We start from the raw sequence: 24,816 nt of genomic DNA, 5'->3' as shown, positions 1-24,816 counted from the left end.
ACTCTTTTTTTTTTTCACTTGGCTTGATGACTTTCCAGTATCTTCAATCTCTATCCAAGACTCCCAACTTTCTTCGGTTTTCTAATTGGCATTGCAATTGTGTAAAGTCTAAAATAAGCCAAACACTTATGCCTCTTTTATTTTTGCCAAACTAATGCCACGAACAGTCACATCTCTCATGCGCAATGATTCCTACCTTTATACAACTAAAGACTTGTCTTGAAATCACCAAGAAACAAATCTTTATACGATTCAAATTCGATGAACATACACATAGGCATGCATTCCAAGCAAGCATGATTGTTTGTCCTCCACACTTAGCCATTTTCACGTGCTTTGTATGAAATGATGATTTTGCCCTCCTTAAGACTTGCATAAATGTAAGTCCATATGGTACACAACCATTTGCACATTCCAATAATACATACTCAAAATAGAGGAAAAGGCCAAAGTACCATTGTACATACATACATGTTTTACATTAACCTTAAACCGTAACACAGAAATCCAAACCTTAATCTTTAAAACCTAAACCTTGACCATAAACCTTAAAACTTAACAACAAAAGGAAACCTTAACTTTAAAACCTAAATTTAAATATTGAACCCTAAACCCTAATCATTAACCTTAAATCTTAACTTTAATTCTAATATATAGCTTGTATGAATTGAGGATCATTTGGACTATTAAATATTGTATGAACCACAAGGACTGCTTTATCAAATAAACAGAAGAGATAGTTTTTGCCACTGATTTCATCTCACGTTTTGACTATCTTATCTAATGATTTATGAGTGTTATTATAACTTGTTGGAAATCTCTTTGAATCCTCGTTTCAATGATATATAGCTTGTATAAATTGGGGATCATTTGGACTGTTAAATATTATATGAACCACAAGGACTGTTTTACCAAATAAACAGAGGAGGCAGTTTTTGCCACTGATTTCATCTCATTTTTTGGCTGCCTTATTGAATGAATTATGAATGCTATTATAGCTTGTTAGAAAGCTTTTTGAATCCTCTTTTCAACGATATATAGCTTGTATGAATTATAAATCATTTAGACTATGAACTTGTATGAAAAAGAAGCTTGCCCTATTAAATGAACATGGTTGTGAACAATATTTCACAGTTTTGGAAAGGAAAAGAAAGGAAAGAAAGGAAAGGAAAGGAAAGAAAGGAGAGAAAAATAAAAAAAGAAGAAAAGAAAGAAAAGGAATTTAGGGCTCAAGATTCAGGGGTTGTCCCAAAAGTATGGTATGGTGAGTTATGAATAGATTTAGATAGAAGCAAAATTAGTAAGATATAAGACCCGCATGCATGCTATGAACTATGAGGGGGCACTTTACACTACACTGTTCACAGTAGGGCATGTCCGTAGTAGGACATAGACCCATAGTAGGGTCTGCTCGCAGTAGAGCTCAATTCAGATTTAGAAATGGTGTAGTGAGAGAAAAGAAGAGAGTTCAAGCTTAGAAAAGTGTCAAATCCTTATAGTCAGCTTCCAAAAAGTATCAAATAGACATCAGATGGGATAAAGTATGACCCAAATAGTAAAGAATGAACTAGAATATCCCCTCAATTTCTTATAGAGGTTATGATGTGGGGTTGAGTCCCGAGAGTGAGTTAGAACAGGAAATAAAATAGTTTACTTAATCATTTCCCCTTACTGAGTGTTCTTATCTCTCACTTCATTTTCTTTCCTGATTACAGGTACAGATGATTAAGGTAGCTACGAGGTAGTGTCAGGTCAGTGAAGATAGATTCGACTAGAGCAGGTTATCTTTGGATTATATTACATGCATTCAGTGGCATGTTCTTGTTGACTTTCGACTTTTTTGAGATGATTGTACAGTTGTATATGATTACTTCTTGTTTTCAGATGCTTTTAGATGAGTTTTCATATGAGTATATACATCTTTTGTTCGCTTCCAGATTTTCAGTTTTCTTAAAATACTTTCTAAACACTTTTAGTGATATATTTGTTTTAAAGTATTTTAAAAGAAAAAAATAGATGCTCCGGATATTAATTCGTAACATTTCTCCTTTGGTGGGTAGTATTTCTAGGGAGGGATGTTACAATAGCATTTTCATTTACACCCCTAAATTACATTCTAACATTACAAATTCAAATTACAATAAAAAGCTCTTAGCTTATAAATTTATCACTTACTTCCTTTTTTTAAAGTTTGGCATGTACACTAATTATACATTGAAGTTCAACAAATATGTTGAACTTTGATTCTCAAGTAAAAATCACCAATCTAAACTCTAAACCTATTTCAATCCACTTATCTATTGCAAATACACTTTAAACTTAATGAATCCTACTTACCAAAAAAAAAACTTAATGAATCCCAAAAAAGTTCACAACTTAATCACCAAAACAATCACAAAAACCTAACTTTCGTCCTTAAAACCTAAACATTAATTTTTCAACCATAAACCCAAACATAAATATGTAAATGAATAAAATAAAATGCTACTTCTAATCTTTTTTCCCCTATTTTTACATTAAAATATTATTAGAATCTTTCAAAACAAACTCAACAATCATGGCAAAGGAGAACGTACAATGGAAATGAAAAGTAATGGTTAAAGAACACGACTGAGAAGATGAAGGAGATAAATGAGAAACATGCTTAAATAAGTTTTGGAAGGTGAATATGGTATATTTGCAATTAGATTTTTGGCAAAAATGACATAGTAATGGAAATTACATTTGATTTATATAAAAGGGCATTTTCTTTTCAATATGTAGTCTGTTGACTAAATGTTAGTGTATACCCTAGGAACTATTCGTATTGTCAGTTTCAGGGTATTTCATCTTGTATATAATCTTTCAAATAATTTATTAATAAAAAAGTAGTTCTTCTGTTCAAATACATAAACTGTTTCCTTTATTTTGTGATAATATAAAGTATGTGATGAATTGTTTGAATGACTCACTTAATACAAACTGAATTATCGAATTGTTCCCTATGAACCTGATATAACTTAAATAATTATATCACATAGTAGACATACTGAATATTTCTATTGAATGTCATGAGATGACATTAGTGTGGGTGAGGATGATAGTCATGTCATTGGGTTAATAGTTAGAGAACTATTTTTCAAATATGACTAATAACAATAAGTTACATGGTCATTAAATTATAATCAATGACTTATCATAAGATCGTACTAATATACAAAGTAATTCTTTGACTTGAGATGTTATAGTCAGATTCGATACAAATATGTGTGATTCATATAGTGTTATATATATGAGGTTAACTATATCTTGTAAAACAAACCATGTTGTTTATGCGTTATTTGAATGTGGAAAAGAATGATGGTCAAGATAGGATCCGTTGACTTGAAAAGTGTTAAGTTCTAAATATCTACCGATTCAATCTGAATTCAAGTTCTAAAGCGAACTTCAATAAATATTAGAAATCAAATATCTGGCTAGAGTATAATGTAAGTCATATAAAAGATGTTCGTTATGACATATTCTTAATATTTAAATCGATGATTCATAAAGAATCAAAATTAAGACTTTGACAATCCATGAGTTTGAAATTGATCTGGTTTGGATAACGAAAGGATATTATCTACATGAAATGTATGATTTGATATTTTAGGTTCGATGAAATATTTCTTTATTGTGGTTTAAGGGCTATGACACATTGCCAAATGTTTACCATAGTTGTTGAGTTTTTAAATACAATTTTGGATCATCCAAAAAAGAACTCACGGCTATGTCATGGTGAATCTAAAGAATCACACTAATAAACCAAGCTTACAAGAGAGAGAATTAATTATTCGTGGTTGGCTAGCACCTTCCGAAGGATAAAAATAATCATATAAAATGTTATAAGGATGCAAAATAATATCTTAAAAGTTAAAGTGTTAGTGAGATAAAATTAATATGACTAAAATATATTAGATGTATATATATATATATATATATATATATATATATATATATATATATATATATATATATATATATATATATATATATATATATATATATATATATACACACACACACACACTCTAAATTGCAAAACTCTCTGCCTTCTCTCTACCTCACAACGAAGGTTGTATTTTGGCTTGGTGGTGGACTTTCTTTAGAGATCTTGCAAGTGGGAGACTCATTCCATTATCCTATATCCATATAGGAGGCAAAGGAGTAAGTAAAATTTTTATCCTTTCTCTTTTTTACAAATGCATGTTTTGATTCTTTCTCTCTTAATATGTATGTTTGTCTTGCATTTATTCTCTTCACCTGATCTTTCATTAAATTGGTTTAATCCTTAAGTTTTTGACTAATTTTTATGACCCCTAAAAATATGTTCATTTTAATTATTACCTACTATTAATTGTATGAGAACTTAAAATAACTTTCCATATTGTCGTCCCAATGTCAGCTCAATAGCCCAAAAAGTTAATATGCCAACACGGAGAGTGCGTTACACCCGTATATAGCCCAATTAATTGGACTGAGTTCTCTGTTTGTGCTGCATAACATCACCCACGAAATAGTCTACAAAAAAAAAAGCTTGGACTTGAGACTATTGCGTATAAGAATCCAACAAAAAAATGTGAAAGAAACTTTAAAAAAAATAAATGTAAAAGAAAGAAAAAGAAAAAAGAAATAATGTAAAAGAAAGAAAGGATGTGTTTTTTTTTTTTAAATAAAATAAAATCAGAACCTATCCCCTGGTACAAGCAAAGAATATTATGCTCCTGAGGGCCATATGCACATGGATTATTCCACATAAATAAATTAAACAATGAATAAGAAAGAAAATCAATTGCAGATGTGGCATCAAATGTTTCTTGCAAGTGAAGCTTTTATATCACTGATTGCTTATGGTTTAAACTACGCATACCCGTAATTTTCTCTTGGAATTTTTTTCCCTCTCACATCTTGTTCATATAAAATGTTAAATTGCACCACGCACATTTATTATCACATAAATTCCTAATTAAGATTAAACCAATCACATCTAAAAAGTAAAATCACAAATCCAATAACCAACCTCACAATTACTATATCAAATTATATATAAAATCTCTTCCATGGTCACTTATATTACCTCCTTAGGGTCAAGTTATTCTGAGTTCTCAGTATCAAACAAACACATGAGCCACCTCAACTTTCTGTTAGTGTAGAAGGCCCAAGATGCCTCAGAAGAAGAGGCAAAAGCCCAAAATATTAAACTGACAATAGGAGTAAAAGGAATTTGAAAAAAAAATTGAGGCATGTCTTCAAACAGATAGCACTAGCTCATTTCTTTTATCAGCTCATTATCACTCAAACAACTCTTCCGAGACACAATTACCAAGCAAATAACATATTACCAGAAACAGAAGGCACATAACTTTCAAATATGATAAATTGGTTTGATTTATAATCTATTAAGTAAAAAGGGCATGGTATCTAGACAAATGAACAATGAAGCATTACATACATACATAAAGAATATGCGTGCCTGCAGCGCCTACCTAGTGCTAGTGACAATTACTAGGGATTACTCATGTCTCCACAGAAGAGCAGTCAAAAAAAGAATACAAATATTACATTCAAACACAAAGAATGAGCACTAGGGAAGTCAATATTACTTGTAAACCCGAAAACTAAATCTAATTCACAACCAATTGGTACAACCTAATTCTCAATGGTCTTCTTACTTTCCTTCATGTACTCCTCCATCTCGTTTAACCAAAGATCTGCAAACTCACAGTTCTTCCAAGCCTCAAACCACGGTCCTCCACGAGTATAATGTATCGCTTTTGGAAATGTAGTCGGATCATTCTCAACAACCCTGTTATGCCCCTCAAGAAAATTCCACACAAATGGGACAGATCCAATTTCTTCATCCTCAAGCCACTGAAACCTATGAAGAAATGCACCCGTTTGTGTGTTCACAACTTCTGGTGTCAACACCTTATTTTTGGGGTGACCACAATGATACAACACCATTGAAGACCAATTTTTCCTTGGATACACAGTTTGCACCGCCCCATCCATTTTTGTGGTTTCTTTAGGTTTATAATCATGATGCACACACATAACAGCATACTTATCATCAATCAAGTCTATCAATTCCTTGATATCAGTTAAGTACAGAAAATCACAATCAACAAACATAGCCCAACCATCATAATCCGCTAAGTAAGGGGTCAAGAACCGAGAGAAGGAGAACTCAGTACTCTCAGTTTGGTCTCGTTTACGCCAATATAGGCTTTTTTTTAGAAGATCTGACTGCACAATGGGTGTAATTTCAACAGGAATGGACGAGCGCTTCAAGATTGAATGGCGACACACCTGATAAGCAAGATCCTCGCGTGGATCATAACCCACAAATATCTTGAAGGGTTTGTTAATTTTTGCATCCCCATTACAAGTCACAGGGTGTTCATTACCCTTACTCATAGTCATTGTACAAGATCTGCAGAATGATTGCAAAACTGTTAATAAATCAACGATCCTAACATAAACGACAAGCTAAATAGATAAAAAATGAAACAAACTAAATCTATATAAGCCCATCAAGATTCTCATGTTTTTCGGTAAATTGATAGAATAGCACATAGTATAGCAAAAAAAAAGGTTTTAAATTATGTTTTTCCGTAAATTGATAGAAGAATTAAACATGAAAAGAAATGCAGATTCCATTACATTAACAGACAAAGAATGAAAACATAAAATGACGATACATAAAAGCTGAACAGTAAATAAAAATGAACCCAAAATCTAAAATGCGGAGAAGAAAAGTACCTGAGATGGATCTTGAAGAAGGAAGACTTACGTTAAAAATTAAGAGACTGGAGAGGAAAGGAGAGAATTCAGTGAAAGCGCGGTGGAAATGTGCGTAGAGTGAGTGGCTTAAATAGAGATACAAAGGGAAGGAGGAAGTCGTTTTCTGTCTACACTTCAACCGTTTTACTCATATACCGTGGGCATTGTTGCATTATTTGAGCTGTCTCTCTTTTTATTTTAGTAAATCACGGAGATGTCCCCTCCTATATTTCTCTCTATTTTTTCTATCAAAATTTAAATATTAAAAATGGCCAAAAGGACTTTCGTCTAAGACGAAGCTTTCATCTCTAGCTGAAAACGGTAGAAGAGACAAGGAAGAGAAATTGGAGGAGAGATAAGGGGGAAGGAAGGATGGCCGACGGTTGAAAAAGAAAAAATCAATATCAAAAGAATATAAATAAACCCTAAAGGGATTTTTGTAATTTTTTAAACTTTGAATTGAGAGAAAATATAAATTTTTAAATATGAAGGGGAAAATTGTGATAAAACTTTAATTGTTTTAATAAATATAAGAATTTAAAATTTCAGTATAGCTCAAATAGGAATAAGTTTTTGGCCTATTAAAAACTATCTTTCAAATTCTTACATGGGTAATTAGGCCTGTGAATTGCTCTATCGAACTAGGCCTAGCTTATTTAAATCTAAATTTTTCTGATTATGATTTTGGGTTTAACTATTAGAGCTTCAAAATTTTAGTTCAAGTCGTTCATTAAATTAAATAAGGCTTCATGTAACTTTAAAAAGCTGAAAAATACCCCTTGTTATTTTAAAAAATCTATTAAAAGACACTCATTAAATAAAAAATAATCAATTCTAATAATCATAAACTACTATTATAATTTATATCTAATCTTCTTTAAAACTTATGAAAATAAAAAAATGATGATTTCAAACATCAAATTAATGTGTAAACTAATTAAATCTTAAAATATAAATAATTTAGAAAACATATGATTGGATAAATCTCGTAATCCCATTATATATGTATAAAAGTTCAATTTGGAAAATTAAAAAATTTTGAATTAGTTGCACATATGTACGTAACATTAAAACTTATTTCAAATTGATTTTGTTCTAACTAGGGGTGTGCAAAAATATTTAAAAACTGAACCAAACCGATACCCAAACCATAAACCAATCTAAAAAATAGGATACTTAAAATACTGGTTCAGTTATTGATTTTAAATATTATAAAAACTAAATTTTCGGTTCGGTTTATAGTTTGTAGAATTTGGTCTCGTTCACATTTTTCACCAAAATCAGAAATTCAATTCAATTAACTAGTTTGATTACCCAGATTTACAGACCCTAGTTCTAACTGTGAAACATATTAACAAAAACTACATAAATATAATATTAATATAAATTAACATACACTTTTCGGGCCCTATCTATCCTTGGGGTTGAACAATCTAAATATATTAACAAATACTACATAAATATAATATTGATATAAATTAACAACCTTTGATTAAGCCTAAGTCTGATAACTTAATTGGTAAATTTTTATGTCCAGGCTTACCTGAATTTTTTAATCCGAACAATCAGGCCTTGGGCTTGACCGGCCCAATTAACAAGACTATGAGTAATTAATTAAACTAGCTAAACTAGGGACCTATATGATTTTAACCAATACTCTAGGTATTATTAAAATAACCGAGAAAACACAATTTATCAAATTACCCCAATATCTAAAGGAGGTTTGACCACTATTGACCTAAATTGTAAATTGTCTATTGACAAAAATCTCGCCTACCAGCATTTGAACTACAATCCGTTGATTTTCAACTAAAATTCACTCATCTCTTCTCGAAATTGAGCTAAAATGGGTCTTGAGGTTACTATTAAGTGATTTAGTAATTTATTTTAAAGTTAATGAAAATGTTTTACATTATGTCACATTTTTTAAGTTGAATTTGATTGTTAGTTGATAAAAAACTGTTTTTGGTTAATCTAGGGTATGATTATGGCTCGAAAATTATGAATTTTATTGGGAATTGAAAGATATCCTGTGGGTAGGATGTTTTGCATTTTAGTTTAAATTATCAAATTTTTCTTATGAATATTACAATTTTATAAATAAAATTAGTTATTAGTTTATGAATAAATGTTTTTTGTTAGTCTATGCTATGATTTGTGGCTCGCAAATATGATTTTGACTGAAAAATGAAAGATTTTCCAATTGATAGAAGTAAAACCTAGTAGGTGATGGCACCTATGAGCTAGGTCATACCTACTTGTATTGTTCATCTATTGGGCGTATTTGCTAGGTGTTGCAATAATTGGAGAATAATTAGAATTTTATAGGTGCAATGGCTACTAGGGATTTTGTGATATTTTTTAATTAGTGAATAAATGATATTTTTCATTAAAGGGTAATTTTAAACATACTTATAAGTGTTATAATGAAAGTTTATATAAAGCACATTTTTGGGTTTTTAAGGATTCTTATCCTATATATTACGTTCACTCTTATATACTTAAGAGAGAGCATGAGTTGAATTTTTGGTGATTGACAACAACTTTGGTGACGTTTTCCAACAATAAAGAAAAGAGATCAAATGACATTTAATCTTTCAAATAAAATCCAAGTAAGAAGGGATAATTTATTTTTCTATCAGTTGAAAATTTTATGCTTATAATTCTATTATTGTGATGTCATATTTTGTTAATTCCTTTGAAGATCTAAGGAAGAGTATGTGTGATTTGCCATGAAAAGAATCTAGAGTAATAATAGTATATATAAGAAAGAATTGTTAGTTTTATAGATTTGGTAATATGAAACCTTACATGATCTTGGTTGAAGGATAGCAAGATATATGTAGAATAGGTTGATAGATTATGTTTGTGCCAAAGATATTGGATTTATTTCATAGAACAAAATAAAATAAATCATTCAATTACAATCTTAAGATCTACGCATAGATTATAAAATATTGAATTAAACTTTAGAGTTTTAGAAATACCTAGATTTTTATGTAATTTGAAACTATAAAACCTATTGAAATCACCTAAATTATCTGTCGAGATCATCTCTCGATGTGACTTGGTCTTCTACTTCAAAAACCTCTCTGAATAACAGCTTTGAATAGGTAAGTTATACTGCATTTATTCTGCATTAGGTTTTGGAGCAAAGACCTAACCGATTTATAGTAGGTTAATTGTCCCCCCATCAAGGTCTAATAAACCTTAAGACCCACACTTGTGTTGTCCACCTAAATCATAATCTTTAAGTATATTGTGCTTATCTTTATTGATCACTTAAACCCATCTATAAACTGTTATTAGACTATTCAATTACCCAGTTTTATTAAATCAAAATCATAATTAATATTAGCCCATATTAAGAAATTTCTAACAAAAGATTTCATGTTTGTTGTGATTTTGATATATTATGTAGAAGGATAGGATGTTGTAGAATGTTCTTATTTATGATATGCAAAACTTATTTTTATGCATAATCAAATGCTCAAAACATGATGAGATTGTGTTGAAACGTTGGAAACCAAGTATAGGTTAGCTCATATGCATAATAGCCTAAAAATAGAGTTCTAGACATGCATGCACAACTATCTAAAGGACAGACACGATCATGATATGTTCAAATTTATATGAAAATAGCGTCATATATAGTTGTGCATGAAGATATTCATGTTTATGATATCTTAAATTTCTAAAAATGAGAAAATGAAGAAGAACAAATGTGTAAATATCATTGATAAGAGAAAATTATAATTTGTGTTAAACTGACCCTTATGCTTTTCATATAATATAATTTAATGAAAGTGGAAGATAGATGAAAAATTAGTTTTTCAAACTTAAAATGGTGGGACATTATTTCACCAAACCTTGGGTGGGAAATAGTTAATTTGACCTTATATTTATTATGCATTAAGCCATATTACGTAATTTGATTAAAGTGTTCCTAAATAAATTTCAGTACTTTAGTTATACAATTTAATTTTTTCTATTAAGTGATAGATGAAATTTTTTTAATTTTTAAAAATAAAATACACGGAACGTGTGGCTCCGGTGTGTCCATGTTGCACTACCATTACCGTTAGATATCACAAATATTTTAACTTAAATCCATCAATTTCAGTGTTTAAACAGTATATTTTAATACTGATTATTCAAAATTAAATGTATATATAATTTTTATTGTATTTTTGTATTTTTATCTAATTTTAATATATTAAAAAATATAAAAGAATACGACTTAATTATTATAAATTGTAATTGTCATATTGTTATTTGAAAGTATTTTACACCTTACAATTATTATTACTAGGAAAAAGAAAAGTTGGGAAAAAATAAAAATAGAATTGTACACAGAGAAAGGGCCGGCAGGAAGACTGTAGATAAAATAGGAGGGAGCCGTACGTTGTTGAATGAAGCTCAGCCTTTGTGAATGGATATGCGCGCTTCTGCATCCTAAGAGAGAAGCTTTCATTCATTAAATTATTTTACTACAATCCATTAATCAATGTCTCTCCCTTTTCTCTCTTCTTCTACTTCTCCTATTTCCTCTCCTACTTTTTCTCTTTATCCTTACTCTTCTTTATATCTTCATCATCAAATTCCTCATGCGGCTACAACTCTTAAATTATTGACTTTTGGAGGTGGAAAGAATTTAAAGCTTGCTTTTATGGGGAAAAGGTCACGAGGGTTTTTGTGGGTTTCGTCTGCTTCTAAGTGTAGAAGTGACAAAAGGGGAGATTTTGGCAAGTCTGAAGATGATGAAGAGGAGACTGATGGTGATACTGAAGAAGAAGAAGAAGAGGAAGAGTTGAAGGAGATAAGTGGGTCATCTTCTTCTTTGCCTGAGAGATGGGATGTTTTGGGCCTTGGTCAAGCCATGGTAATTTTTATTTCCTCCTTTTGCTTTTTGTTTTCAGTTAGTTTCTTGAGAAAAATTTGAGGGAGACAAGATTCAAAACATAGGAAAATTGCAACTTTTCCGGTATTTTTTGAAAACCCTTCTCTCCTTTGCTTACCGGGTTACATCTTAAAGTTTGTGTGTTTATGTGTTATTCTCTGTTTGGTTTTGGAACAAATAAGGAAAAAAAGCTACAACATTTAGAAATATTGAGACTTTGAGATGTTGTTTAAAAAGATAAGAAAATTTCATCCCTTCTCTCTTTTGGTTATTTGGTTACATTTTGGAGTTTGTGTCCATATATTATGCTTTGTTTGAATCTTCAACATCTGTAGGAGGAAAGCTAGAAAATATAGAAGACTTGAAATTTGTATTCTAACGTCATTATTTCCGATGTAATTCATCTTTTTGTGTCTGGTTGCTTGAAGAAATTTAGACGAAAAGTTTTGAAATTGAATAATTCTGTAAGGCTATTAGGTGGAAATCTTTTTTGCCTAAGGAATTAAGATTTTCCGAGCCTTGGATAAAGATAAAATTCTGGAGAAAACTTTTTTTTTTGGTTATAAATTTATGATTTTAATAGGGATTAGGATGCTTCTTAATGCTTTTAGAATCATTTCTTGAATATTGATGTTTTAGGTAGACTATATTTATGAATTAATTTATCAATCTCAGAATTGCATGTCTATATTGATGTTTTAGGTAGACTTTTCTGGTGTGGTTGATGATGAATTTTTGGAGAGATTGGGATTAGAGAAGGGAACAAGGAAGGTTGTAAATCATGAAGAGAGAGGTAGGGTTTTGCGCGCAATGGATGGCTGCAGCTATAAGGCTGCTGCTGGTGGATCTCTATCTAACAGCCTGGTTGCCTTGGCAAGGCTTGGTGGTAAGCCCATTGGAGGCCCTGCTCTGAATGTAGCTATGGCAGGCAGTGTGGGTAGTGATCCATTGGGTGGCTTCTACAGGTTAGACTTGTGTGATTATACTTGATTGTTAAATTTTTTCTCAACCTTGTTTCAATAGTGTGTTGACCAATCTACTTGCTAGAGAAATCGTGGAATTTCATTACTCATTTGGTTGAATTGAATTTGTATAGGATATTTTGAGGGTTATTAAGTCACTTAATATGTTCTATAGGGCAAAACTGCAACGGGCAAATGTGAATTTTTGCTCTGCACCCATCAAGGATGGAACAACAGGAACAGTGATAGTTCTCACCACTCCAGATGCCCAACGCACAATGCTTGCATATCAGGTCATATATCTGTTTATTATTGTAGATAACTTATAAATTTTATTTCAGGTTTGAAGGTTATAGTATTTTGAATATTATTTTTTCCAAGAGATAAAGTTGTTGAATTTAGTTATTTCTTCAAGCTTTTGAGTTGTGAACTTGTAAATATATGCTTGATTATAAGTTACAGAATCCTTAGCTTGATGCTTGTGCAACTTTTAAATTATATTTAATTCTATCTGGAATTTCTTTTTAGTTAATGCATATGTGCTTATTTAAATCTTTTGATAGTTAAATTTTTTGTGGAACTATAATTATTGATTGATTGAAGGTTTTCTTCCCATCAATTCTAAGGATCCAAGTTCAAATTGGAAGTGGAAGTATTGTCTAGCCTGACTGTAATATTAATTGCTAAAAAATTCTGTGAAAATCTCTTTATGGAATTGCTATTCTATCAAGTTATTAATTATTTAAATCACAGTGCTGACAAAGGAACAATTTATTTTGGCTGCTTGTGAAAGTTGTTAATTGTTTTGTTCCTGTGCTTAAATTTTCCATTTAAGTTTTATGCCGGAGAAAATTTTCTGTAGCCTTAGTTTTATTTGGGTGTGATCTTATGTACAGTTATAATGAATATCAATTTGAATACTAATAATGATGTCACTATGTGATTAGATATTATTTTATCTTTAATTTGAAATCACTTAATCATATGGTAAGTGGTATTGAATTTGTACTCATTATAAGTACTCATAGTTTTATTGTTTATTTAGCTATGTGTATAACATATTTGGTTAGTCAAATAAAATCCTAATATTTTACCCTCTCTATATGATGATTTCAGGGTACATCATCAACTATCAACTATGATCCTTCCTTGGCTAGTCTAATTTCCAAGACAAATATACTTGTTGTTGAAGGCTATTTGTTTGAATTTCCTGATACGATCAAAACAATTACAAAAGCTTGTGAAGTGGCTCGCAGCATGGGTGCTCTTGTTGCAGTAACAGCATCAGATGTGACCTGCATTGAGAGACATTATGATGATTTCTGGTTAGACTTTTATTCCATTTGTCAATTATCTGTATGTCTTTTATGTTGTTTGACAGTTTATTCATTCAAAGATTCATCAGGGAATAAATTTAGAGTTCATCTTTTGGTGGAAATGGAGATAATTATTAATTCTGACTATGCTATCAGGTAGACATGATTAATTATGAAAAAAGAGCAAACATATCAATCAATATGCTCCTCATATATTGGATGAAATGTAGAACTTTTGTTTATTTATTATTTTAAAATAATAAATCCAAGATAAACAATAACAAAAAGATAAAAAATCTAGTCATGACCTATAGGAAATGTAATAAACCTTTTAGATATGGTTATTAGTTATCTAACTTTGGCATTATGTATGGAGTTAAGTTGTAATTAATAGTTGGCTATTGATTTTTTTAAAAGGTTGAGACTCAAACTCGGGTTTCAACCTTTGCATAAAGTGGGAAAAACCGCTAGGTCACATGGAAGTTTGTTTTTCTTATTTAACGTATTTTTTGTATTTGAACTTGTTGCAACTTGAACTCAACACCTAATCCATTAATATAATATGTGTATGTCAGGCTAAGTATATTTTTATATTATATCAATTTATATTATATATTTAATAATTAATTATGCAAAATTATTTTGAATATTTATTTAAATAGTTCACCGGTCCAGCCACTGGTTAAATTGGACCGCCCCCCTCACTGGGTTGACATCCAGTTCCACATTGAAAACATTGGTATTAAGTATTTGGAAGAATTATTATGATTGCTTTGTGCTTTGTGCAGCTGTCTAATTCTTTTTATTGGTAGATACTGCAGTCTTAATCAATGTGTTAACATAGGAATGGATAACTAATGCAACTTGGATTTAATATATGCTTGATTTGATTCAAAAAATTCAAATTGCTTTAATCCAATGGTCTAAAAATAGTGTAATAATTTATGGGAATATTAGTCCTTGAGATTCTTCTATGTATGTGTGTGTGTGTGTGTATGTACATACTTGAGACTGAATTTTTTGACAAATTTAGGGCCATTAATTTACCGTAGACCAATGGTTTTGAAAGCCAAGTAAAAAGGTTCTCATCTTTAATGCTAATCACTATCTTTCTAACCATTAGATCTTTCTGGATAAACAATCTTAAATATTTGCCAACAATTTGAGTAAAGAGTAAATTTTTGAGCCTCATCCTTTATTATTGGGATATGGTATTTGTGGATGGAGTTGAAGGTTTTTCATATTTATTTCCTGTGATATACTTAGTAAATTGTGATATCCATGATTCATGTTTAATATCTGTTGAATTTAGGAATGTTTTGGCGTATATTTAAATTCTTTTACTCTATACTTTCTCAAAATCTCAACAAGTATTTTAACTTTAAAATGGTAACAATGTTTTAGGACATTCTCTGGATTTTATATTATCATTGGGCTGTGAATCGACCTACAAAAAATACTAAGCTAATGAGAGAGGTTGAATATCGATATTGTCAAGTTTGAAGTATGCTCTTGAATATCACATTTATTATAAGCAATTTAGAGAAAGAAGCACTTGATCCTAAAATTTTGTATATCCTTACTGATATTTTGCTAAGTGGAAAATCTTTTGATGACTTCAAGGAGTACCTGTTGTTTTCTGACCAAGGGGTTGGAGGATCAAATCTCTTTGGATGACTGACCTTGGATATTAGTCCTAAAGAGTCTTTAAAAAGCGAAAAAAGAAAAGAGTTCACATCTTGTATATTTTAGCTCCATGATGATGGAATGCATTTTACAAACCAAAGTGCTCACATTTGTGTTGGAGTCTGGTGCTTTTATTTCCAGAATTTGTTTACTTATTATAGCTCCATGATGATGGAATGCATTTTATAAAAAAAATGCTCCCATTTGTGTTAGAGTCGGGTGCTTTTATTTCCAGAATTTGTTTACTTGTGCATTTGATATAATATGGTCATTATGCGTGTTGCCAATGTGAAGGAATCTTGTTCATATGATGGACCTGCATTCTCTTGGATTCAAATGAATACCTAACTTTTTTCTCAGGGAAATAGTTGGAAACTATGCGGATATCGTTTTTGCCAACAGTGATGAGGCAAGAGCTTTCTGTCATTTCTCCTCGAAAGAAAGCCCTGACTCAGCCACCAGGTACCTCAGCCACTTTGTTCCCTTAGTCTCAGTTACTGATGGGCCAAGAGGCTCTTACATTGGTGTGAAGGGAGAAGCTCTATATATACCTCCTTCGCCATGTGTTCCCATTGACACTTGCGGTGCTGGTGATGCATATGCATCTGGTATTTTATACAGTATATTACGGGGCATTTCGGACTTAAAAGGAATGGGTACTTTAGCAGCTAGAATTGCTGCCACAGTTGTAGGGCAACAGGGGACCCGACTCAGCGTGCTTCATGCGGGTGAGCTAGCAGAGACATTTGCATACCATCTTGAGGGTTCAAGTGTAACATCGGATGTTGGTTCTGATCATATTTCCAGCTTGTAATTGGGAGCCTTGGTCCCATCAAGTTCATTTTGTAGGCAGTATTATTCATTTGTTGATAGCTCTGTAACATTGTACATTATCATTATACATTGATTACCGGCTAAAAAATTGCCAGGTCTTAGTAATATAATTTAATAATGTTGGTTGTATTCTCAAGATATAATTTGGCAAAAACCTTAATTACCCAATTTCCATTTGAAATAATAATTATCAATAAGTAGACATTTATTTATGTATCACATACTATATAATTAAGGTGATATTATTGAATCAACTACTATATAACTCATGAATTTTATATTTTAGTATTGAATACTATAATTAAATATGATTTTCAATAAGATTCTGGACATCCAATTCCAAGTAAAAAAATACCCAATTTATTGAGGGATTTTAAAATATCATATGTACAATAATTGTCTTACAACCAAATCTTTTCTTATATATATATATAATAATGGGTGTACTAATAATAAAAGAAAATTTGCTATATATAAAGCCTCATTATAATTATACGGTTAAGACTAAACTAATTTTGTTAGGAAGAGATTATAACTTTACAGAAGCAAAGTCAAAATTCTTATTTTGACTGACCTAGTCTTATTGCAAGTGGTATAGAGGTAACGCATATATTATGTTAATATATATAATTAATTAATGGAGTATATACTCAACCAATTTAAGCAATATCTTTTTCTTCTTCCTCTAGGAAACCCAAAGTTAAGACAAGAACTCAACTAGTCAAAAGTATTCATGCAAAATGAAAGGATCAAACCCTAATTGAAAGCAAAAAGATATTCTGAGGTGGTTAGAAGATATTCATATTCTTAAGGTATCATAACACCGATACCTAAGACACTTAGAAAATCAATTGACAATTAAACTAGGTGTTCTAAAGCCAATCATTGAGGCTACAATTGTGATTTTGTTCAAACGTTTTATCATAGTTTTAATTAATAAATGATGATTCTTCATCTAGTTATACATGTGTAAAATGTATATGTATGTGACAAATGCTTTTAGTGTAATATCTCTGATCCAACAACTCGGTCCACAGTCAAAATATTGTCCACTTTGGATGCATTGTCCATCATGATTTTGTTTTTAGGCTTTATAACCCAAAACATGTCTTGAACCGCTTGAAAAACTCATAAATTATTTTACCAATCACATTTTAGCATCCTAAAACAATGTGGGATGCACACATACAAACCCTACATCTCTCTCGCATTTTACCAATATGAGATTTGCCTAAGGATATCATATTTAGATTGATAGAACTACGACAACGGGATCATTGTGTAGTTTAATTATCAAGTCCTTATGAGTATATGAGGTGGCCAATCTAGAAACGTTAGTTATGGTAGTAAAATTATGTATTGTATCGTATATTAAAAGCCTAATTTTTCATATCATGTATCATATATCGTATGATATACTTTTTTGAAATAAAATAATAAAAAATTCTAAAAATTAAATCAAAAATTTTTTATATATTTTTTTTCATTTCTATATAATGTCACCAATGTTTCTAAAACATAAATGAAAGACTAAAATTATCTTATCAAATTGTTACTAGCTTAGTCAAAAAAGAATATAGATTAAAAACTATAATTAAATTTCATTATGCAAAAAAAGTAATGCAATAAAAAAATAAATAGAAATATTTATTTATATATTAAATACCCAATTACAACAAAAAAAATTATTATTGCTTTACAAAAGGAAATAGATTCAGTTGGGTGACTCGATTTTGAGTTACATCTGAATTTGGTTAGCTTGATCTCAGGAGCCAACTTGACTCGGTTTGGTTCAATCTGGTTTAAATTTGTTTAATTTAAATTCGAATTAAATTTGAATCAAAAGATTTTATTCAATTTTGGAACCAAGTTGAACTTAAGTTAGGGTATGTTTGGTTCGGTTTGCCGTAAGTTTGGCTCGAATCTATAGTTTTGTCTATTATTTGGTAAAATAATGTCGTTTTGTCATTAAGCCATTAACTCAATCCATTAATCTAAACCATATATTCAAACTATAAATCCGAACTGAGCCACTAATCAAATCATGTTATATTTAAGCTAAACTTGAGTAAAAGGATTTTTAAGCTTAACCCAATTTGTATCCACCTTTAATTGCATGACCAACTTAGTTCAAAAATGTATATCGGTCCGTATCGTTAATTTCACTAATACAGACTGATACGTATTGTATTGTATGACACACATACCATATCATATCAATTTTCAATACATCTAAAGATACATATTATTTTTTATTTGTATCATATTGTATTATATGATACGTATCATATATCATACGATACTGATAACTATGATGTCAGTAGCCCAACATTATCTTGAGCAAAGGCATAGATAACATGAGAAGACTATCATTATGTTGAACAACCCTACCAAAAGGTAGCGAGAGATTTTATATGTTGAGCTTGTTTGTAATAATTTGTGCAACATATGGATGCATGTGCTTAGCAAAAAGAAAAATAAAAATCATATGGATGCATGTTGACTACATGATAACTAGATTGATTCACTAAAGGATTTCGCATAGATAATAACTCTAGTGTTTGTGAAGCACATCCTTTAATGGACGGTGATACATATGATCTTTCGACTTAAAATCATTAAAGTGTCTCGTGCATTAATGTAACACTCCTTTCCAGCAACATAGCCCTACATGAAATATTGTCAGAGAGACATGCACTGCTTGATTTCTTAACTTAAAATAACAGAACTTCAGAGCATGTAATTAATACACTTACCATTAAAAGTGTGCAAGAAGGTTTTAACTAGATAAATACTTTAAATGCAATAAAACCCTTCATTATTACAAAATAAATGTCCGAAAGTAACTAAGAATTCCTACAATGCATAAATGGAAACAAAAACACCATATGACATAATTTCTAAAAATAATGATTTTGCCTCACACCCTCATGCAACAACTTGACAGACCATTGGCTCCTCTGCATGCCCTACTACTTGTCTCTGCTTGCAAAATTACCAAAAAGAGCGCAAAAGTAAAAACACTCAATAAGCTGGTGACACCTTGGTACTCTGCACAAAACATAAAACTGAAATCTTGGTGTTCCATCATTAAACATATTTATGGTTGAAATGGATGTTTTTGACTATTTATCTTGCTCATTTGTCTATTCTTGACATCTTTGTGCCTTGTATAGATAAGCCATCTCACATAGACTGGTAAGGCCTATGTTGATCTCGACATCTCTAATGCCATAATGAAAACAAATGACACTTTGCATATCTACTTAATATCATGCCTTACGTATATGCCGTATGGCCTATTGGGCTAACCAACCGTGATACCCTAAATAACATATAAAACTGATAAACTTGGAGTTCCATTGGTGAATCTCGGTGTGGTCATAACTTGACATCCTTGTACCCTGACATAGGCCATCCATAAAGGTTATTAAGGCCTAAGCTAAGATTGACATTGTAAGGTTTTAGGTTGCCATTAACCGACAATGCAGTGAAATTAAAATTTTATAAAAATGTACAATCTTAAAACCCTGATCACAATACTTGTTTTAAAATATATTTATTATGAACATACAAAGTAATTATTGAAGGATTTTGGCAAGAAAATTAAAATTTTTAATTTATGTTCACATCATATGTAACAATGGTAATATAAAATTTACATGTTGTTTCAAGAAATAAAACATAAAAACATGTAAACTACCTTGTACCTTGTAATTTGATTTGAAGTTTGGAAGCTTGAATCACTAAAATAAGTGATCTCTTGACTTGCACCCTTCAAGGAGGAAAAATGGAAGAAAAAGAGAAGCTTTCCCAATAAAAGAAAAAGAAAAGGAAGAGAAAAATGTAATATTTTTCTACATTTTTTTTTCATTAAACTAAACTTGATATTTATCAAGTTAAAACATGTGTTCAATTCTCATTATTTGATAATTAAGAGTAAGTCATAATTTGACACTTATTGAATAATTTGTGTCTAAAATTATTCATGTAACTTTCTAAACAATTTAAAAGGTGCAAAATGACAATTTTGCCTCTTTTTCGAACCTTATTCGAAAAACACAATTTTTATCCTTGGAAAGTGCTAGCCAACCATGGATAAATATTTTCAGCTTTATAACACCATTTTCTTCCTTGAAATATGGGTGTGACCTTCAAGGTTCATAGTGACGTAGCCGTGGGCCCTATATCAGACGATACATTTCATTATATCACTGTATAACTCAAAACTGTCGTTAACCAATATACTTCATTTTTCGCTATAAAACGAAGCTCCCACTGATCATGTGGTGTCATCTAGCAATGTCCCTAACCCCTACATCACAATGAGGTACAAGCTTCACATAATGTCAATTGAACCTTTCTTACTCACACTTACCATGTAGTCCAATCCCTCCGTCATTACATCTCGATTAAACTTAGATTCATGGAATGTCAAAATCCAAGATTTAATCTTTTCGAATATCAAGTCATACCTCAGAATGTGCCATATCGAAACTCTTTTCATGTGGACTTTTATCTACACTGGCTAGTGTCTTAGATTTTCATGTTTCTCGATATTCGTATGAGAACTTGGGAGTAGTCGAGCTGACGGATCCCTATATGATCATCACTTGTCCTCTCGCTCAAGCAACATATGATCAAAGCGACTTCTGAATGAGACATGATTAGCCTCGTGGTATACACCGTATGAACCATACGTTTTGGAACAAAACACAACTGTGATATCTCAAGTTAAAGGATCTATACACTAGTATGATTTACGATGTATCATTGACTACATATTAATGCCCATGTGATCATCGTTCAACGGTCACATTCGATAAACAATATAATATAATAACCTTTGATCAATTTTCTAACCATCAAACGGTTTTATTGTTTACCCATGTGTATATCCATCATGTCTAATATCATCTACTGATATACTGTGGTGATATAGCACACACCCACTATGCAATGCTATTACCTAAACAGATTGCCTATGCAGGGAACGATTTGATGACGTTTATTAAAACTCATCGAGACCTTTCACATGTCATATGCATGTAGCTAATATGGATGTAATATACAACTACAACATAGATATAAAAGTGACACGAAAACATGTGAAGTATGACAGAACTCTTCTTGTATTAATAATGTATATGCAAAATATACAACCCTTAAAACCAACAGAGCGATTGGTTTTTAGGGTATATTCTAACAAGAACTCCCACTTACACTAAAGCCAATCGCTGTTGTACCTAATGCCTATCCTCTTTAGACGTTGGTCCAATAGTCTTTGCATCAGTGCTTTAGTTAGTGGATCTGTAAGATTGTCTGCTGAAGCAATCTTCTGAATGACAATATCTCTAACTCTAACGAATTCTCTCAAGATGTGATATTTCGTTAAACATGTTTTGACTTTTGATGCGCTCTTAGTTTTTTTGCCTGTGTAATGGCACTAGTATTGTCATAGAATATAATTACTAGTTGACTCATCTGAGGGACCATGCCCAACTCTGTGGCAAATTTACCCATCCAAACGACCTCTTTCACAACTTCTGAAGCGGTAATATACTCAGCTTCTATAGTAGAGTTTGCAGTAGTCGACTGTTTGGCACTTTTCCAACTGACTGCGTCTTCATTACAAACAAAAATAAATGCAGACGTAGACTTTCTATCCTCTACATCTGACTAAAAATCAGAATTTGAGTATCTTTTGAGAGTCAACTTTGAACCCCCATAACCCAGTATCAACTCCTTGGTCCTTCTTAAATACTTCAGGATGGCGTTTACTGTTGTCCAATGTCTTTCTCTAGGATTTGACTGATATTTGCTTACTGCACTAACTGCAAAAACAATGTCTGGTCATGTACATAACATGACATACATGAGACTACCTATTATCGAAACATATAACACCTCACATATTCACTGTCGTTCCTCATCAGTCTTTGGACACATATCTTTTGATATATGTGTTCCATGAGGAAATGGTAGAAAACCTCTCTTAAAGTCTTACATGTGAAATCGTTTCAACACTTTGTCTATGTATAACTTTTGAGATAAACCTATTAATCCTTTTGCTCTATCTCTATAGATGCAAATACCTAGAATATAAGTTGCTTCTCCTAGATCCTTCATGGAGAAAGATTTCGCTAGCCATAGCTTAACCTCAGTTATGGTGCCAATGTCGTTTCCAATTAGTAATATGTCATCTACATACAAGACTAGGAAAATGACAATTTTATCCCTATCCAATTTATAGACACACGACTCATCCATATTTTTAATGAAACCGAATACTCAAATTGTTTCATCAAACTGGATATTCCATCAGGTGGATCAACGAGTGTCCATACTTGATTGGCATTCATAGATTCAATTTTTGAATTCATTACCTCTAGCCATCTGTCAGAGTCAATATCCAATATTGCCTCTTGGTAAGTTTTTGGATCCTCTAGATGCTCAGTTTCTCCTATTAGAAGAGATTCAAAATATCTTTCTGTTAGAAATCCATATCTCTCGGGAGGTCGAGACACTCTAGCAGACTTTCTTATTTGAGCCGTTGTAGTTGGTATAGGTGATTGTATACCTAGAGGATTTACCTGAATAGGCTCAGTTACTGGCTCTCCAGACTCTTCTTCGAGCATAATTTTCCTTCCTGTACCATTTTCCTCTAAGAACTCTTTCTCAAGAAAATGTGCATTTCTATTGACCATAATTCTTTGATCAGTGTGAAAGTAGAAATAATATCCTAAACTTTCTTTTAGATACCCGATGAACTGACCTTTTTCTACTCGAGACTCCAGTTTATCAGTTCTAACCACTTTGACAAATACTAGACATCCCCAGATTTTCAGGTAGTTTATACTTGGAAGTCTGCCATACCATAATTCATATGGTGTCTTTCGAATGGACTTTGATGGTGCTTTATGCAACACATGTAGTGCTATCTGAAGAGCATATCCTCATAAATAAACTGACAAATCAGTGAAACTCATCATAGATCGTACCATATCTAACAAAGTACGATTTCTCCATTCAGACACACCATTATGTTATGGTGTGAATGACAGAGTCAACTGAGATAGTATTCCTTTGTCTCTTAGGAACTCCTATAATTCTGTACTCAAGTATTCACCTCCACAATTTAAACGTAAAGCTTTAATATTCTTTCCAGTCTGGTTTTTTACTTCCTTTTAGAACTCTTTGAACTTTTCAAAAGCTTCAGATTTGTATTTCATTAAATACAAATACCCATATTGAGAATAATCATCGATAAAGGTAATGAAGTATGAAAAACCTCATCGGGCTATTTCATTAAAAGGGCCACACACATCAGTGTGTATCAACTCTAATAGATTTTTGGCTTACTCCCCTTTATTCTTAAACAGAAGCTTGATCATTTTTCCTTGAAGACAAGATTCACAAGTGGGATAGGGTTCTGAACCCAATGAACTTAAAAGTCCATTTTCTCCTAATTGTCGAATCCGATCCTCTCCAATATGACCAAATCTGTGATGCCATAAAACTATTGGATTTATGTGTTCTCTAGTTCTTTTAGATGATTTGGAATACATGGTGCTATGTAAATCAAGTTCTACCACATACAAACCATTTGTATTGATAGCATTTCCTACTAATCTATTCCCAAAATAAATTAGACATTCATTTCCACTAAAGGTAAATTGATAACCATTTTTACACAAAACTGGAATAAAGATGATAATACTGGTGGCATTAGCTAAATACAAAGTTTTATACAAAGTTATTATATGCCTAGTAGGTAACTATACACTACATACACCTATAACCTCTGCGGAAACTCGTGTCCCATCGACTAGTCTTAGTGTGATTTTATCACATCTCAAGGCAGAACTATTCTGCAGATGCTGTAAACAAGCACAAACATGTGAAGTTGCAACAGAATCTAATATCTAGGAATTAATGTTTGAATTAACATTTAATTCAAATTCAATTACAGAACACTGATATGTACCTGCTTTGCTTTTTCTCAGATCATCAAGGTATAGAGGGCAGTTTCTTTTCCAATGCCCTTCTTGGTTGCAATAAAAGCAATTGCTTTTCTCTTGCTTCTTTTCTTTTTGAGAAACAGGTGGTCGTGGAGGCTGAGAACGTGATGCCCCGATGCCATAACCCTTCATCTTAGAAGGTCTAGTAGTGGTTTTCTTAAAACCCTTTATTTATACTTTTGGTCCCCCAGATCCCATCTGTGAACCTCTCCACCAAGGCTTTTGAGCTTGCTTCTTTTTGCCTCTCGTGGCAAAGGTAGCTAGCAACTCAGCTGGTGTTTTCTCTTTCTTCTAAT

At 31.6% G+C, this 24,816-nt stretch overlaps 2 protein-coding genes across 3 annotated transcripts; one reads left to right on the top strand and one right to left on the bottom strand.

The window, feature by feature from the left end:
- Positions 1–5,388: 5,388 nt before the first annotated feature.
- LOC123203748 (protein CDI-like) lies at positions 5,389–6,965 on the bottom strand. Of its 2 annotated transcripts, none has more exons than XM_044620225.1 (2): positions 6,812–6,965; positions 5,389–6,451 (listed from the first exon to the last, which is right to left on the bottom strand). In XM_044620225.1, exon 2 carries the CDS (start codon positions 6,439–6,441, stop codon positions 5,668–5,670), a length of 774 nt encoding a protein of 257 aa, XP_044476160.1. In that variant the 5' UTR covers positions 6,442–6,451; positions 6,812–6,965; the 3' UTR covers positions 5,389–5,667. The 2 variants fall into 2 exon arrangements, with proteins under 2 accessions (XP_044476160.1, XP_044476155.1); XM_044620220.1 differs by having other exon boundaries at positions 6,781–6,945.
- A 4,190-nt stretch (positions 6,966–11,155) lies between these two features.
- LOC123209479 (uncharacterized sugar kinase slr0537) lies at positions 11,156–16,637 on the top strand. The gene is made up of 5 exons (XM_044627554.1): positions 11,156–11,683; positions 12,404–12,666; positions 12,839–12,956; positions 13,780–13,988; positions 16,026–16,637. The coding sequence occupies exons 1-5, from the start codon at positions 11,309–11,311 to the stop codon at positions 16,477–16,479; spliced, it is 1,419 nt and encodes a 472-aa protein (XP_044483489.1). The 5' UTR covers positions 11,156–11,308; the 3' UTR covers positions 16,480–16,637.
- The last annotated feature ends 8,179 nt before the right edge of the window (positions 16,638–24,816 follow it).

Source organism: Mangifera indica, chromosome 2 (assembly GCF_011075055.1).
Source record: "Mangifera indica cultivar Alphonso chromosome 2, CATAS_Mindica_2.1, whole genome shotgun sequence".
NCBI lineage: Eukaryota > Viridiplantae > Streptophyta > Magnoliopsida > Sapindales > Anacardiaceae > Mangifera > Mangifera indica.
This window is presented reverse-complemented; position numbering and strand designations above follow the sequence as displayed.

Coding starts and splice junctions, on each gene's coding strand:
- LOC123209479 (XM_044627554.1), top strand. CDS start 11,309: ATGTCTCTCCCTTTTCTCTCTTCTTCTACTTCTCCTATTTCCTCTCCT. Junction 11,684..12,403: donor TGGGCCTTGGTCAAGCCATG/GTAATTTTTATT, acceptor TTGATGTTTTAG/GTAGACTTTTCTGGTGTGGT. Junction 12,957..13,779: donor GCACAATGCTTGCATATCAG/GTCATATATCTG, acceptor TGATGATTTCAG/GGTACATCATCAACTATCAA.
- LOC123203748 (XM_044620225.1), bottom strand. CDS start 6,441: ATGACTATGAGTAAGGGTAATGAACACCCTGTGACTTGTAATGGGGAT.